The sequence below is a fragment of the Anastrepha ludens genome, chromosome 5 (assembly GCF_028408465.1).
Source record: "Anastrepha ludens isolate Willacy chromosome 5, idAnaLude1.1, whole genome shotgun sequence".
Lineage (NCBI taxonomy): Eukaryota > Metazoa > Arthropoda > Insecta > Diptera > Tephritidae > Anastrepha > Anastrepha ludens.
In genome coordinates this window covers 114,603,487-114,618,532 of record NC_071501.1, presented here as the reverse complement: position 1 = coordinate 114,618,532, position 15,046 = coordinate 114,603,487, and the positions used below count along the sequence as shown (strand labels likewise).

At 38.8% G+C, this 15,046-nt stretch overlaps 1 protein-coding gene across 1 annotated transcript in view; it reads left to right on the top strand.

The window, feature by feature from the left end:
• LOC128865022 (leucine-rich repeat and calponin homology domain-containing protein) overlaps positions 1–15,046 on the top strand; it is a 71,295-nt gene that overhangs the window by 40,507 nt on the left and 15,742 nt on the right. The window contains exons 2-5 of the mRNA XM_054104887.1: positions 9,670–10,047; positions 13,188–13,324; positions 13,431–13,671; positions 13,824–14,298. Coding sequence (XP_053960862.1) covers positions 9,670–10,047; positions 13,188–13,324; positions 13,431–13,671; positions 13,824–14,298 — 1,231 coding nt within the window. The remainder of the gene's footprint in view (positions 1–9,669; positions 10,048–13,187; positions 13,325–13,430; positions 13,672–13,823; positions 14,299–15,046) is intronic.

The following is a 15,046-nucleotide window of genomic DNA, read 5'->3' as shown; positions in this document are numbered from 1 at the left end:
GTTTTGATCAAATTTGTGTATGATAATACATTTTGACGCTGTCCTACAAGATTTTGATACCGCTTCCCGAAGGCAGATTGCTTTTCTGAGAAGTTTTTTTATGGTAGAAATGCAATAGGATGTTGTCATTGCCGGATGCCGCAGTCGGGTCCGACTAAATAGCAGTACACAAACCATCTCAACCATGACGGCAGAAGTTGTTGTATCAGCTAAATGCTGTGAATCCATGGGGTAAAACGCTTAGATGTGCACATTTCTAAAAGTCGAGCAGAGGTTTAGACATCACAAACTAACCGTAGCTTTGAATACAAGGCGCTGCAACATTTTGTCATTTTATCAAGGTTATGCTACTCTTGAAATACTAAAAGCTTACGAGTTTTGTATGAGAAAACCTACGACTGCGCAGAATTGTGAATATCAATTTTCAGATTACTCAAAATCGAATTTGAAATATGCTTTCATGCATGACGTTGCACAAGCACAACCTAATGAAGCGCGACACTCGTTAAACGCTGATAGATATGCACATAGATGATTAAAAAGTTAAATGGCTTTGCTGCCTGCCTTTATTTCTTTCTTAAAATACCCAGCAAGGCATGCAATCCGATCGCTTTGCACTTTCGTGCTCCCAGCTTTTAAGGTTTCAAGTGGACATTAGCCAGGACAAGTTAAATCACACCCACAAAACGTTTAAGCAAGAAAAGATTGCAAAGCAAAGAAGAGGAAAATGTTCGATTTTGCACTTTAGCAGCACTTAAGAAGTGGAGTCGCGAAGATTGTATTCATCCACCCTTGCCAAAATAAAAAGTGAAGAAAAACTGGCAACGTTTGAACAGCGTATTGGCCGTGTCCATCGGCTTTTTACGTTTTACCACAAAGTTGAATAAACTCAGCTGCATAAATACACAAATACACAACCAAAGAACAACAGCTGAGACAAAGCAACAACAAAAGCATTAACAACATGTACATATGTTGTATAAAGAAAGCCACGACATAAAGTTCTTCACCCTCATTTGCACAGCTGGAGTGAGTGTGGCATTACCCGACAGCCAGACACTTGGGACATTTTCACTCAATATAAATATGTATATATACACTTGTGTTCACAATAATAGCAGCGCGAGATATTGCAAAGCTTTGGCTATTTAAAAAAATTTTAAACTTTGCAATGAGAATTTTTAGAAAAAGTTCGTCTACGCAATTTTATAACCCACTAGAATTAAGGCTCAACCCGTTTGAAGTGACTCGAAACTCTTCTTAATTTTTGATAATTTTTTTTATTCACTGAGTTAAGTATTTTCTGCCATATAACGAAATATTTTTATGTGGAGAAAATGCACCAGACCGCCAGAAAAAACATGAAAAAAAATTTACAAAAATCAACGCGAGCAACTCCTTAAAAATTCTAACTGTGCACTTGATGAAATTTTGATGAGATTTTTTCGAAGTAAGTTATAAAAAATAAAAGTTTAAGAAAATAAAATTTAGAAAAAAAATTAAAAGAAATAAAATTAAAAAAACAAACAAAAAATTTAAGAAAATGAAATTAAAAAAAAAAGAAATAAAATTTAAGAAAATAAAATTAAAAAAAAAAAAACAAAAAATAAAATTTAAGAAAATGAAATTAAAAAAAAAATTATAAAATTTAAGAAAATAAAATTAAAAAATGAATTTTAAGAAAAAAAAAAATTTAAGAAAATAAAATTAAAAAAAAGTAAAATTTAATATAATAAACCAAAATTAAAAAAATAAAATAAAATTTAAGAAACTAAAATTAAAAAAAAATTATGGAAATAAAATTAAAAAAAAAAATAAGAAAATAAATTAAAAAAAAAATTAAAAAAAAAAGTTAAAAAGAAATTAAAACAAAAATTAGAAAAACTAAAAAAAAAATTAATTAAAAACATAAATAGAAAAAAATAAAACTTAAAAAAAAAAATTAGAAAGATTTCTAAAAAAGAAAATTAAAAAAAAATATAAGTATAATTTTTTTTATAAAAATATGTTTATTTTTTATAAAAGGCTTTATAAAACAAAGACTTTTACAAAAATTAAAAAACAATAAATAAAAATAATTTAAAAAAATATAGAAAAATTTTCTAAACAAAAAAATTAAAAAAGAAACGTTGAATTTTTTTATAAAATTTGTTTTTTCTTTTTATAAAACATGTTGCGCTGCTATTATTGTGTACACTGGTGTATATAACTGAAAAACGTAAGGAGGCACGTATCTACAAATGTAGACACAAATATATCGAAACATCAGTACTGTGTGTTGAAAAGCGCTGGGAAAACTGGCAGCAATAAAATAGTAAAAGCGACAACCAGCAAGCGGAAGTTCATGCATTTTCCGTCGCTTACAATACACCAATCCACGTACTATACACACACACACACATGCATTACTGGAGAAGAAGAAAATTGAACAAAAGAATTTGCCAGTCAGACGATATACTTATAAGTTTCTAAGTATATTTAATGCAGATGGAGCACAGCGGCAGTGTGATAAATCACATTTGGATAGTGGAAAATAATTTGAGTATTAAATATGTATGTATGGATGTATGTATGTATGTATGTGCAAACGTTGAGCTCCAGTAGCAATACAATAGCACACAGCAACACCCACACGCAGACTTTCATGATGCCATTTACCAATATTTCACAATATTTCCTACATCTCACCACGAGCAGAAGCTTTGGGTAGTGGAAAATAATCTGGTAAGGTGGCGACAGCAAGAGGTTTCTTCCGCATTGCCATAAGCCACTACCCAGTCAACGTCCTTACCTTAATCCACAGTTGTGGCTGTAATGAGGAAATTGGATTGCTGCAGTCCATATCATATGCCGCTTTGTTAGAAAATCTGCAAGTATCATAGACAACTTGATTTCAAAAGTAATTTTAGTCATTTTATTTTCTTTTTGTTTTTTTTTTTATCAAAACATTTGCAACAACTGAAACAAGAGAAAACAGAATTCTTCGTATACTTTCCATCCCATTCAGCCAAGCAATAGCAGTCAACTGTGGCGTAGTTGAATATGTGAACAGCTGAAAAATGTAGGACACCAGCGCCAGCGCCATTGGTGCACTAGTTCGGTTCGTTTGCCTTGTCTTCTGATGGCAGGAAGCATTCACCGCACAGCAGGAAATTATACTGTTTTATACATTTTCTCGTTGAAGAGTATCATCCACTCTGTGGAAAACTGCCGTAATGCTGCGACATCACTTATTTCATTATTAAAATAATCGTCTATATTGTATGTATGTATGTGTATATGTATGTATGTATCGTATGATGGCATGACTGGAACAGTAGCGTTGCGGTGAGCTAACCTGTTAGCGGATTTTACCAAGCCATCGTAGCGAACAAATTGTAGCAGTAAAGATAGAATGGAATATTATACATTTTTAAAGCATTGATTAAACAAGCTTTCTAGAAGTTAAACATGATTGTGCGGAGAAAAATATAATATGTAGCTGTTTAAATGTTGTTTCGGATAATGTTGAAGTGGAAAACCTCAAAATTTGTAACTAAGATAGATCCAAATTATTTTTCGGTTCCAGTTTCTGATAGAGTGTCAACAAAAGATTTCCTAACCATGAATGCTGTACAATTACAGATTTGATCTTTCGCTTCTTGAGACATTCAACTACTGTGGGAAGTTTTGATTTTAATAGAGTTTAGCCACTGACACTGACTCAAAGTCAGTGCCCAGCCGCGAAAAGGAAAATTATTTTCTATAAAATATTGGAATATTGAAGAGCAAATAATGGCATGGGGAAGTTCCTGCCACCGTAGCCGAATGGGTTGGTGCGCAACTGCCACGCGGCAGTGCGTAGGTTCGAATTTCTGTGACATGAAAAAGTTTTTTTCTAATAGCGGCCCCTCGGTAGGCAATAACAAACCTCCGAGTGTATTTGTGCCATGAAAAGCTCCTCATACAAAACTATTTGCCGTTCGGAGCCGGCCTAAAACTGTAGGGCCCTCCATTTGTGGAACAGCATCAAGGAATAGGAAGGGTTGGATCGGCCAAACACCTAACTGAAGTGAAATATTTTTTAAGTTCTTTTGCAGACCCAGATCCTGCAGGAGCTTTTCACACCTGGAGGTCGTTCTACCTGCCATTCGTCTAGAAATATCGAAGGTGCCCGGATTACAGTAATACCACCGCGAATAGTTTGGTTTGTGAGGCATTTTCTGAAATGGAAATACAGTTTTGAAGTTTGTACTGTTGAAAGAGTAGATATATCCATATAGTTGTGTACACCAGTAGGCGAAAATGCCGCCAACATCAAACCGCTAATCGGTTCTCAATAAATTTGAAGGAATTAACTGATTTGTTGACGTCTTGTTTTCAGGGTTCCCGTTTACTCTACGTAGGGAACTCTGAGATGAAGTTTCTTTGTTGAACTCATCCTTCCCTTGCATAGGTTAGATTACGTTTAGCACCTCTGATTTGCCCGATCTGATTATTACCACTCAAATCGTCAGCTACCCTCTGACTTACGCAGATGCAATGGCCTTTCACCCAAACTATGTATGTATATATATGTACTTATACAGGGTCCGCCATATAACTTTACGGAATTAACAATGCTATAAAAAAGAAACTGCTCAATATTTTTCCAAACTGTTTTTTTTATTTTGAAGTACAACCCTTCCGGTTAATGATGAACACAACTTCATTCATATGGACTTTGTACGGCGTCATACCAAGGTCTTTACGCAAAATTCGTCTCAATGATGTCTCCGAAATGTCCAATTGTTGAGAACGACGGTGAACTGATGTTCCTGGTGATTTACGAACACTCTCGGCCACAGCAGCAATATTTTCGGGTGTACGTACGGTTTTTGGTCGGTCACGCGTTGGTTTGTCAATAAGCAACCCAGTTTCTCTTACTTTTTTCGCAAAGTAACGCACATACGCTTCATTCGGTGCTTTTCTTCTTCCCATTGCCGTACGTAATTTTCGTACACATTCTACAACATTACCATGATTTTCAAAGTAATGTCGCAATATTTCCCAGCGTTCTTTGAGCGTATACACAACCATTTTCGTTCAGCGGAAGAATAAAACTAATTTTCTGTCAAATCAGATGACAGCTAAGTGTACCATTCTTCAAATAATACCTAGTTCAAATCCGTAGCGATAGATGGCGGGCCCTATATTTGGAATGCTGCCTGAGCTTGAGATGGTTGTATGATTTTTTTATAATCCTGAAGTGAGTATTTGTCTTTTTGCGCTGATCTGCTATTCTGTAGACGCGACCAAGATAGGTGCCAGACAAGGATACGGTCTTTAGAAATATGACACTGCTCTTCTCTTGGTTATATAGTCCATCCTCAAAGCAGACTGTAAGTTAGCTCTCACAACATTTAAAAGTATTGCCCCATTGCCACGTGGCATATTCCATATGCATATTAAATTTTTGAAGATTTGCCGAAATTGCCTTTTTTCCGAATGCTCTAGAAACTTCCAATTTTCAATTATATTGAGATTCAATAAAAAGTTTTACGTAGGGATTCCTCTCGTTGGCATCCCAGGCACTCTGCTTTTGATCTTAAGGCTACTAAATGCCTTGCAAAGTGAATTAGTTTCATGTCGAGATCTTACTCTAAGGTATTTCACGACTAGCAGATTTAAATTGGTGTTACATGAGTTCTGCTATTTCAATTAAGAAACTTTTTCTCGGATTTTTGGGACTATTTACTTTTGTAAATTCACATGCTACTCTTCGCTCGTCGGTTGGTGAAGGTAGATTAACTAACAGGGATTCATGACGAATTTGAACTCTTCTCAGTTTGATTTTATCACATCGTGTGGCACTTAGGAGTTATGATGATGCTTGATCCTAAGTCGACGGTTGGGATTGGATTACTGAGTTGTGAGCTGAAGTTAGTGACGGATTTGTGTGTGTTCAAAACCTGGGTAAAGCTCGTCATTTTCTGTGAATAATAGATGTTTTGTGAGTTTTCACCCTTGGAACGATACTTCTTCACATCAGATTCTTCAACTACTGATACACTTTGGGAAATCTGCGTTGTTTGGTTTATTTGTAGGTCGACAATCGGACCTTATTTCTTTACAACCGAAGAAAGACGAGTAAGTGCCGGTTGTTATAGAGCCATCAGCAACGCTGTTTTTGTGTCTTAAATTACCTTTAGTTTGAGCAGGACCACACATGACTACTGCCTGTGCTAAACTATCGTTTTACAGACCTAAGCGTTTGGGGATAAGACCATTTACAGAAATATACCTTTGTGCTGAACTCTAAAATTTCGTTTCATTCCTTAATTTTTCGTGAGGGCAAATAGCCATTCGTCGGTGTGAAGAATTCTAATAAGAAGTTGGAAAATTGGTACTACTGGGTGATGCAGATAGTTCTATGATGATCATATGCCCAAAATAATTTTCCATTATCGTGTCATAAAACTATGCACTTATCGGTAAAAAAATATGAATTTACTTTATAAAAAACTTGCAACTGTATGTAGAACTTGCGCCAGTGCTGCTCTGAATCTCGTTTTTATGGTACATTATATCCATCGCTGCTCCAAGTGCAATCAAGTTAAAGGAAGTTGGCCTCTGGAGGGCAGTTAACACCGTATTTCCCTGAACTTCGTACAGATCTCTCCATCTGCAAACTGGAGTTTGAGGGTCGTGCCAGGACCATCTTTTCAAATAGGCAGGATTGGAACGAGAAGAAAATCTTCACCGAAGCTGGCACCTTTGTTTTCACAGACGGCATCAAGATGGAATCGGGAGTCGAAGCAGGAGTTTTCACTAAGTCAACTAATTTATCTATTTCCTTAAAATTGCCAAATACTGCTAGTGTTTTTCAGGCATGCAAAATGCTTAAGGAACGTGGGAGCGAGGGAGATATTAACATGTTTTCCGATAGCCATACCGCATTCAAGGCTCTGACGACGTCGTGGTGCAAATCCAAACTAGTAAACTGCTGTAAGGAGGATATCAAATCTGTGCCGGGTGTGCAGGTAACATTTCTTTGATCTGGGTTCCAGGACATAGGAGCATAGAGGAAAATGAAATTGCTGATTAGCCTGTCAGGAAGGGGACTGAATTGGTCACAGTGACTTCCGGTCACCGGCTTTCCCTCTGATTGTTACTAAATGCAAATGTCCCAACTTATTTCGCAGGAAAGCGCAGAAAAGATAAAGCTCCATTTCTTTATGTGCTATTTCGAAAACCATGTGGCCCAGTACAATAGACGGAGGGCTCAGAATGTCCTGGGGGCTCCACGCGATTCAATTTCCGAACTCGTAGTAGTGTTTACCGGTCATTGAACGATCGGCCCGCACGCGGAAAAACTAGGTTTACCATATAACCCCCATTGCAGACGCGGTGGGGACCTTTCAGAGAAGAAAACTGTTGAGCATTTTATCTGTGAATGTCCGGATTTGGGAGCTAGATGATTAAGGTCATTGGGTGCTTCTTTTTTCGACTGCCTGCAGTAGTGTGACAACCTAAATACCATCAATCTTTTCTACTACATCAACAGCTCTGGTTGGCTGTAGATATCTGCCTTTTGGAGGTCTCATAATTGTATCTAAACGGTGCTTTGTTGCTAAAAGGGTCTTTCAAGGTCAAGATATCCTTAGATGCCAGTAATGAATAATTCTTAGACAGTACCTTTCTTTACAACGCGTTAAAACTGTTGAAACTTATTATGAGAATTATCGATCATTAAGAACAACATATCGCAAAGTTCGTGATTTTTTGGTGGAAATAACCGTCGGAATGAATCGACAATTTAAAGGCTGGTGAAATAATTTCAAGAAACTGGTTCTGTCGAGAATAGCAAACGGACTGGCAGACCAAACACTGGATTTTCTACTGAGAATATTGTTGCTGTGGCGCAAAGTGTTGCCGAGCAACTTTCAGCTTCGATATCTCGACGTTCTCAACCCTCAATTAGGATTTCATGAATCGACTATTGGGCGGACTTTGCCTAGAGACCGGCTCGTGTTGGATATTCAGATGATATAGTTTTTCACATATATGTAATTGTTAATAAAAAATATATATATATAGTGAAACATGAGAAAAAATTTTTACACGTTTTGTTTTAAAACAATTTCAAGTGTTTTAAGATACCTTTTATTTTATTGCTATTTCTATATTTGTGGCGTGCTGCTATAGTTGCTGATATTAATGTTGGAACAAACTTAGTTCAGAATGCAGAAGGCGGAGTCGGTGCATATTTTCATAGGACACCCCGCTGGCCATCGTCTAGACTTGTGTGCTATTTGTGTTCCAAAATATGATAATTTTTTAAATTGGAATTTAAATTTTAAAGTGTATTTTATTAGAGTGTATAATATTTTCATATGTATGTGTGTATGTATGTATGTGTGTGTGTGTGTATGTATGTATGTATGTATGTATGTATGTATGTATGTACATATGTAATTTATCCCCCTTCGGTTTTATTTGTCAAAGTCAATATTTTTAGACCGGCGAATGCGTTCTGCTTCAATAATTTAAAACTACCTTAATACCTATGGAAAATATAATTTGTATTTTAATATGAGACAAAAGAAGAGCAGCCCCTTTACATAAAATGAAAAAAATATATAAAATTAAGTCATTGATGCAGCACCGCTATAATTTTTTTCCTATTTCGCTTGCAACGCAATTGAGTGGAATGGAAAAATCATTCAGACGTGCTAATGCGACTATGTAATTTTCCCTATGAAAACCAGCCGGCTTTCGTAAGCGACTTGCAACATGCGAAATGCAATAGGGAGTGCTCGTGTACTACCTGTGCGTATGTATGCATGAATGGGTGTGCGATTGTGTGCGTATCAACAAAAATAGGCCACTCTGTTGTCAGCACGTACTAAGCTACATATGTACATACAGCCACATACATACGGACATACATATTTCCCCACCATATTTTCAAAATGCTTTGCGTTCGACTTCTCGATTCCATGTGCGTTTCTACAAAATGTGCATTCGGCGGCAACCAACTGAGACTAGGGGAACTTACATGGTGGCTGAGGTAGGGAAAAGGTAGAGTTAGCTGATAGGCGCAGGCAGACAGAGGACACAAGCAAGTTAGAGAAGAATGGCGCAATGTAGGTAGCGTTGGCGGCAGAGCTGGTTGTGGCTCGTATGTGGAGTGCAGCTGCGCTGGCAAGGAGGGCGGGCAGAGTTGAGGGCAACGCAGTAATAATAAACAACTTTGTTGGAAAAATAAAACAAACCAAAGAAAACAATGAATAATGAACAATGAATAAAAAGCGTATCAAAATGAGATAAACAAAAAACAACTAAACAAAGCAGAAAATGCCAAATAAAAAAACACTAATAAGTTTGCCAGCCTACCAGTCTGCCGGCATTTGGCAGCCAGCGGTTGATTAATTTGAAGCTAAAACAAAACAAGTCAAAATGCGATCGGCTGTCACCCACGCGTTTACTGTGAATATTCGCTGCAACGTATCTTGAATGCCACATTGCATACAAATCCATTTCGCTGTGCTTAATTCATTTGCTCGCGCTTTTCAATTGAATTATCCGCTCATCTTGTTGCCCCTCCGCTCTGCACATTTTTCAGTTCGTCATCAACATCATTTTTGCATCATAATTCCCGCTAATTTGTATTTTTTGTTTCTTTTTTCTTCCCGTTTCTTTCAACAGATTTATCGCGTAACCGCTTTTGTGAGCTACCCGAGGAGATCACCACATTTTCATTTCTGGAGACGCTGCTGCTTTATCATAATACCATACGCAGCATTCCCGAATCGGTGAAGCATCTGACATCGTTGACGTATTTGGATTTGCGCAGCAATCAGCTGGCAGCGCTGCCACGTGAGATCTGCTTTCTGCCGCTGCAAGTCTTGCTGGTATCCAACAACCGGTTGGCAGCGTTGCCCGATGAGTTGGGGCGCATGGACCGTCTTACCGATTTGGATGCCTCATACAATCAATTGTCAACGTTGCCGGCGCGTATTGGCGAGCTGCGTTCGTTGCGCTCGTTTTCGCTGCGCAGCAATCAGTTGATGTATTTACCGCGTGGTGAGTAAAAATTGAATTTGTGCGATTGTGTTTTGTATGTGTGATTACACTAGTGGGCTATTATTTGCTGATGGGGGGAAAGCCGTGAAAGGTGGCAGCCTTTTATAACACACATTTTTATTAAGCTTACAAATACTAGGGTTGCTACTTAAGTTTTGAAATGGTTGACAAGTAAAAATGAATATTTTTTCAAAAAATGTATATATGTAAAGGGTTTTCCAATAACAGGTGTTATTTTGAATCGCCCGCTATTTCGGTAGGTGTCACTTTTTAAGCTATCATTTTTTGATATTTGACAAGTAGAAATTACGCCATTAATAAAAATGGAACGATACACGCTTAAACAACGCACTGAAATTATTAAAATTCACTATAAAAATGGTGAAAATTGGGCAGAGACGGGCTCGTAAACTCGAACATTTTTGGGTCATCGTGAAGTACCTTGTCGGACCGCAATACAGAAATTGGTACAAAAACTCTTGGGACAAGTTAGTGATGTAAAGAATAAAACCCGTGCACGTCGCTCAAGAACAGCCGAAAATATTGCTGTTGTAGCCCAGAGTGTTGAAGAAAACTCAGGTTTGTGCAGTCCTCGTCGTTCTTTGATATTAGGCATTCCACAAACGTCATTACACCGTATTTTGCATAAAGATTTGGGTTTTAAGGCCTATAAAGTCCAGTTAACACATGAACTCAAGCCTGCCATCATCAACAACGTCGTTTCTTTGCTGATTGGGTCGTTGAAATGCATGAAAATGATCCGGAATCCCATCGAAAAATCATCTTGAGTGATGAGACCCATTTCCACCTCGGTGGCTTCGTCAACAAGCACAATTGTCGGCTCTAGGGCTCAGAAGATCCAAGAGTTATTGTTGAAAGCCTCTCTATCCTCAACGTGTGTCCGGCGGAGTCATTAGACCTTACTTTTTCGAAAATGAATCTGGAGCAACAGTTACGGTGAATGGATTGCGCTATCGAGAGATGATTAACGATTTTTTATGGCCAGAATTGGATGGTATTGATCTGGGCAACGTTTATTTTCAACAAGACGGCGCTACGTGCCACACAAGCAACGAAACCATTGATCTTTTATCAAATTAACACCTCTTATTGGAAAATCCTTTAAAATTGGCACTTAAATCGTTCGTTACGTCTTTAGATGAGCTGCTCCTCCATTTTGTGACTTTCGTTTTAATAATTTTTTCCATAAAAGGGTTCATCCACCTCCAGTTGTATGCCAACTCCGAACAGCTGATGGTATTTTATGAGGAGATTTTATCATGGAAGAAATATACTCGGAGGTTTTGTCAATGCCTGTCGAAGGGCGACTGTTATTAAATATACCTTCTCTATCAGTTTGGTGTACTACCGAATGGTAGTCACGCATAATCTTATTCGACTATGGCGGCCGCAAGTAGATCGTGCCAAGGCAAGGATGACAGATTACACGGTTTGGCCATCCGCTATGGCGAAAAAGTAAACTGTGAGAGTAACTTCGGCTGCCACGCCACATGGCAAGGGTGATAGATTTATCAAGTTTGCTCTTTAACTATGGTGAAAAAGAAAATTGTGAGGGGAACTTCGGCTGCCACGTGACCTTAGGACACCGCAGCATGATTTTGCCCGCGCATTTCACATTTATCCACACACTCATCTAATCGTTTTTCAGACGGCAATGAAGTGGCATGTGCCAAGACTGTGTAGATTTTTGTTCATATATTACCAACGCAATCTAAGTTTTTCCGTAAAAAAATCGCTGGCATGACCCATGTGACGTCAGCCAAATTCGCTGAGAGCCTGTTAATAGTCTGATATTGGCCACACTAATGAAATTTTATCACTACGGTACCAAGGCATAACTGTCCTCAACCTCAACTCAATCGGTATAATTTCCAATTTTTAGATCAGGTTTCAGAAATGCAGTCGGACACTGGTAGGACACAAAGCCTTGATCGCAGCTTGACTATCTGAAAAAATGTTGATATCTCCATCGCTACCGCGTTCCCTAAGCATTCTGCATGCCAGTAGGATCGTAGACTTCTGCCCCAAAAACACTAGCAGTATTCGGCAGTTTTAAGGAAATATGTAGATAAATTGGTTGATTTAGAGAAAACCCCTGCTCCAGATACGGATAGAAAGTTTAGAGAAATACGGTGTTAACTGCCCAAAAATGCTACCATGTCCCTAGAGAGATTGCTTCCAGAGGCCAAACTGCTTAAACCTGATTGCATTTTGCGCAGCGATGGAAATAACGTGAAAGTCGATGGGAAGTAAGGGCAAAACGACATTAAGGGCAGCATTGGAACAAGTTCTGGATGCTCCAGTGATGCCAATGCATGCAGTCCTTTGCACCCTCCCCAGTTTGGTAATATTATAACACTTCCGAAGAGCTTCTCACCAAACCAGGCATCCATACCTTAAAATTGACAAAACCACTGCACTGTACATCCACAGCACGACTTGTGGCTTGAGTCCCCATTTTTGGTCCACATTATGCTATAAAAACGGCACTTAAGTGCTACTTGTAGTGTACCTGGGGCACTCTTGTCATCTTACCTACCTACCTTACCGAACATAGATTTGCAAGAGTAGAAAGCTAAGTCGGGATTCTTTGCCCGATTTCAATGTGTAGCTTCGAATTGGGTTCAGAGTCAAGTATGAGTCCTAGATACTTCCGCTGGTTATTTAATCTAGAAAGTCGAAAATGTGGAGGTTTAAATTTTCTGATAAATAGCATCAACTTCGTTTTATCAGAGTTGGCTGTGAGGCCGCAACTAGCAGCCCAGCGACTGAGTACAGCCAAGATCTCAGCCTTTGCACGATCTCAGCCATGACTGAGGGAAACTGTCCCGATAACATTAAGACCAAGTCATAGGCCTGTGCTACTAAGAGAGGAGGAGGGATTCTTTTAGTGGCCACACCACACGACGCAGTAGACGACGGTCGCTGTAAGTGGAAAGGCATTTTGAACCCTACCTCACTCACCCTCCTGCCACCACATTAATTATATTTATTATTCCTAGTATTTCTTTTATTTATTTTTTCATGTATGCTAACTAATTTTTGGATTTACAAAGCAATGTATTTTTCTCAAAACGTAACGACGTCATCATAATAACTTTTTTCTAACACTTTGCCAGAATTGACCTGTCTAACGCTGGAGTCGTTGGACGTCAGTAATAATCGCATCGCTAGTCTACCTCTGGAGATACGCCAAATGACCGCATTAGTCGAGTTGAATCTGGAAAATAATCCGCTTACATCTCCGCCTGCTAGTGTGAGTGCATCTTGAAGTATTTAACTACGCATCATCTACGCTTTCTACAAATACGCTCGCACCGAATTATATTTCTAATAACCAATTTCTACTTTCTTCACTGCAGCTCTGTATTCGCGGTCTCGTACATGTCTTTAAATTTCTCGAAACTCAAGCGGCCAAAGATGAGAAGGGCTCACGCGCCGGCGGCAATTATGATGGCTATACTACACTGAGACGCGCGCCACGCCACGCCGCGAATGGCAGCGTACTCGAATCGAATCGTGTGCCGCGCCATCACGGCTTTGAGTCCGGTTATAGCACTTGTGATGGCATTGATAAGCGTTGGTCACACGATATGCCAAATGGTATTTAATGCACACACACACACTCACACACATACTCACAAACACACTCAACTAAATACAATTGTTTTCATGTATTATCCAACATTCATCATTGCAAATGAATCAGCTACTAATCACTGCTCACTTACTCACTTCCTGTGTTCAACTTACAGTTAAATCCAAATTGGATTCACCTGCTCGTAAAACCCCGACCACACCGCCCCCCTCATTGAGTTCGGAATTGATGGATGCTTCGCTTACATCGAGTTCAAGCACAATTGTTGATGAATCAATATCGTCAACAGCTAATGGCACGAGCACAGGTGGTGTAGTGGCGCCAACGGCAGCGATTGCAGCAGCTGTTGTGAAGCCACTTAATGCGGCCGAGTCGCCAACGAAACGTAAAGTGGAAATGCAAGTGACGACTGTACAATCAGCGCCTGTCACACCGCAGCATCAACATCAGTCGCCGCAACAACAGCAACAACAGCACCAACATATAAACTATGCTCATTCGAACTCGAGTAATGGCAGTAATAATGGGAGTAATGGCTCATCACCCGAACAAGAGGATGGCATGATGGAGCATTACCAGCATAGACACGATGAGAAATCCAATAAGAATTTGGGGAATATTCAAACTTATCGGTTAGTAGAACACAATTCAATAAAATGTGCTAGAATTTGTGTTTTTTTAATTTTGTTACTGGAACTGGGGTACATTAGAATACCTCCTTTGGCACTGTCCTGCTCTGGGATCGGTATACTTTTCAACTTTGAAGGACATTGCTCACAAAGTTCAAACTGTATAGTAAAACTCACCAAGTCATGTATCACGAACTATGTTTAATACGTCTCCAACACTGGTAACACTACGGACCCTTGTGATCTATGTGAGATCTATTCAGATCAGCCAGATATACCGAACTCAACCTGCTGGAATTCACAAATGTTACTATGTAAAACATACGTCTCTTTTATCCATAATAGAGTTTTTCGCTTAACCCTCCGGTGGACACCGTTTTAAAACCTTTGGCTGGGCATCCGGGTCTGGCATTTTTTCGCCCTGTTCGAGGATCCTTTTTAAAAGGTTATATCCATGAATCGATAGAAAATTAAATTTTAGGAAACTACCTGGAAGTTCAAGTCGTCCAAAATCGAAAAAGCCAGTCGAAATTGCTCACCGTAACAACGACCCAGTAAATCCATTATTTCACGGGCTGTATGGCTGTCTGGTTGTATGGCAAGTAGCTCCACCCGCCGTCTTGTTGGCACTAAATGTTGTGAAGATCACGGGCTTCAATTTACGGCATCAAAAAGTCGTTTATCATGACGCGATAGCGTTCGACATGCATTGTTACATTGGCGCTAGCCCCGTCTTTGTAGAAATATGGGC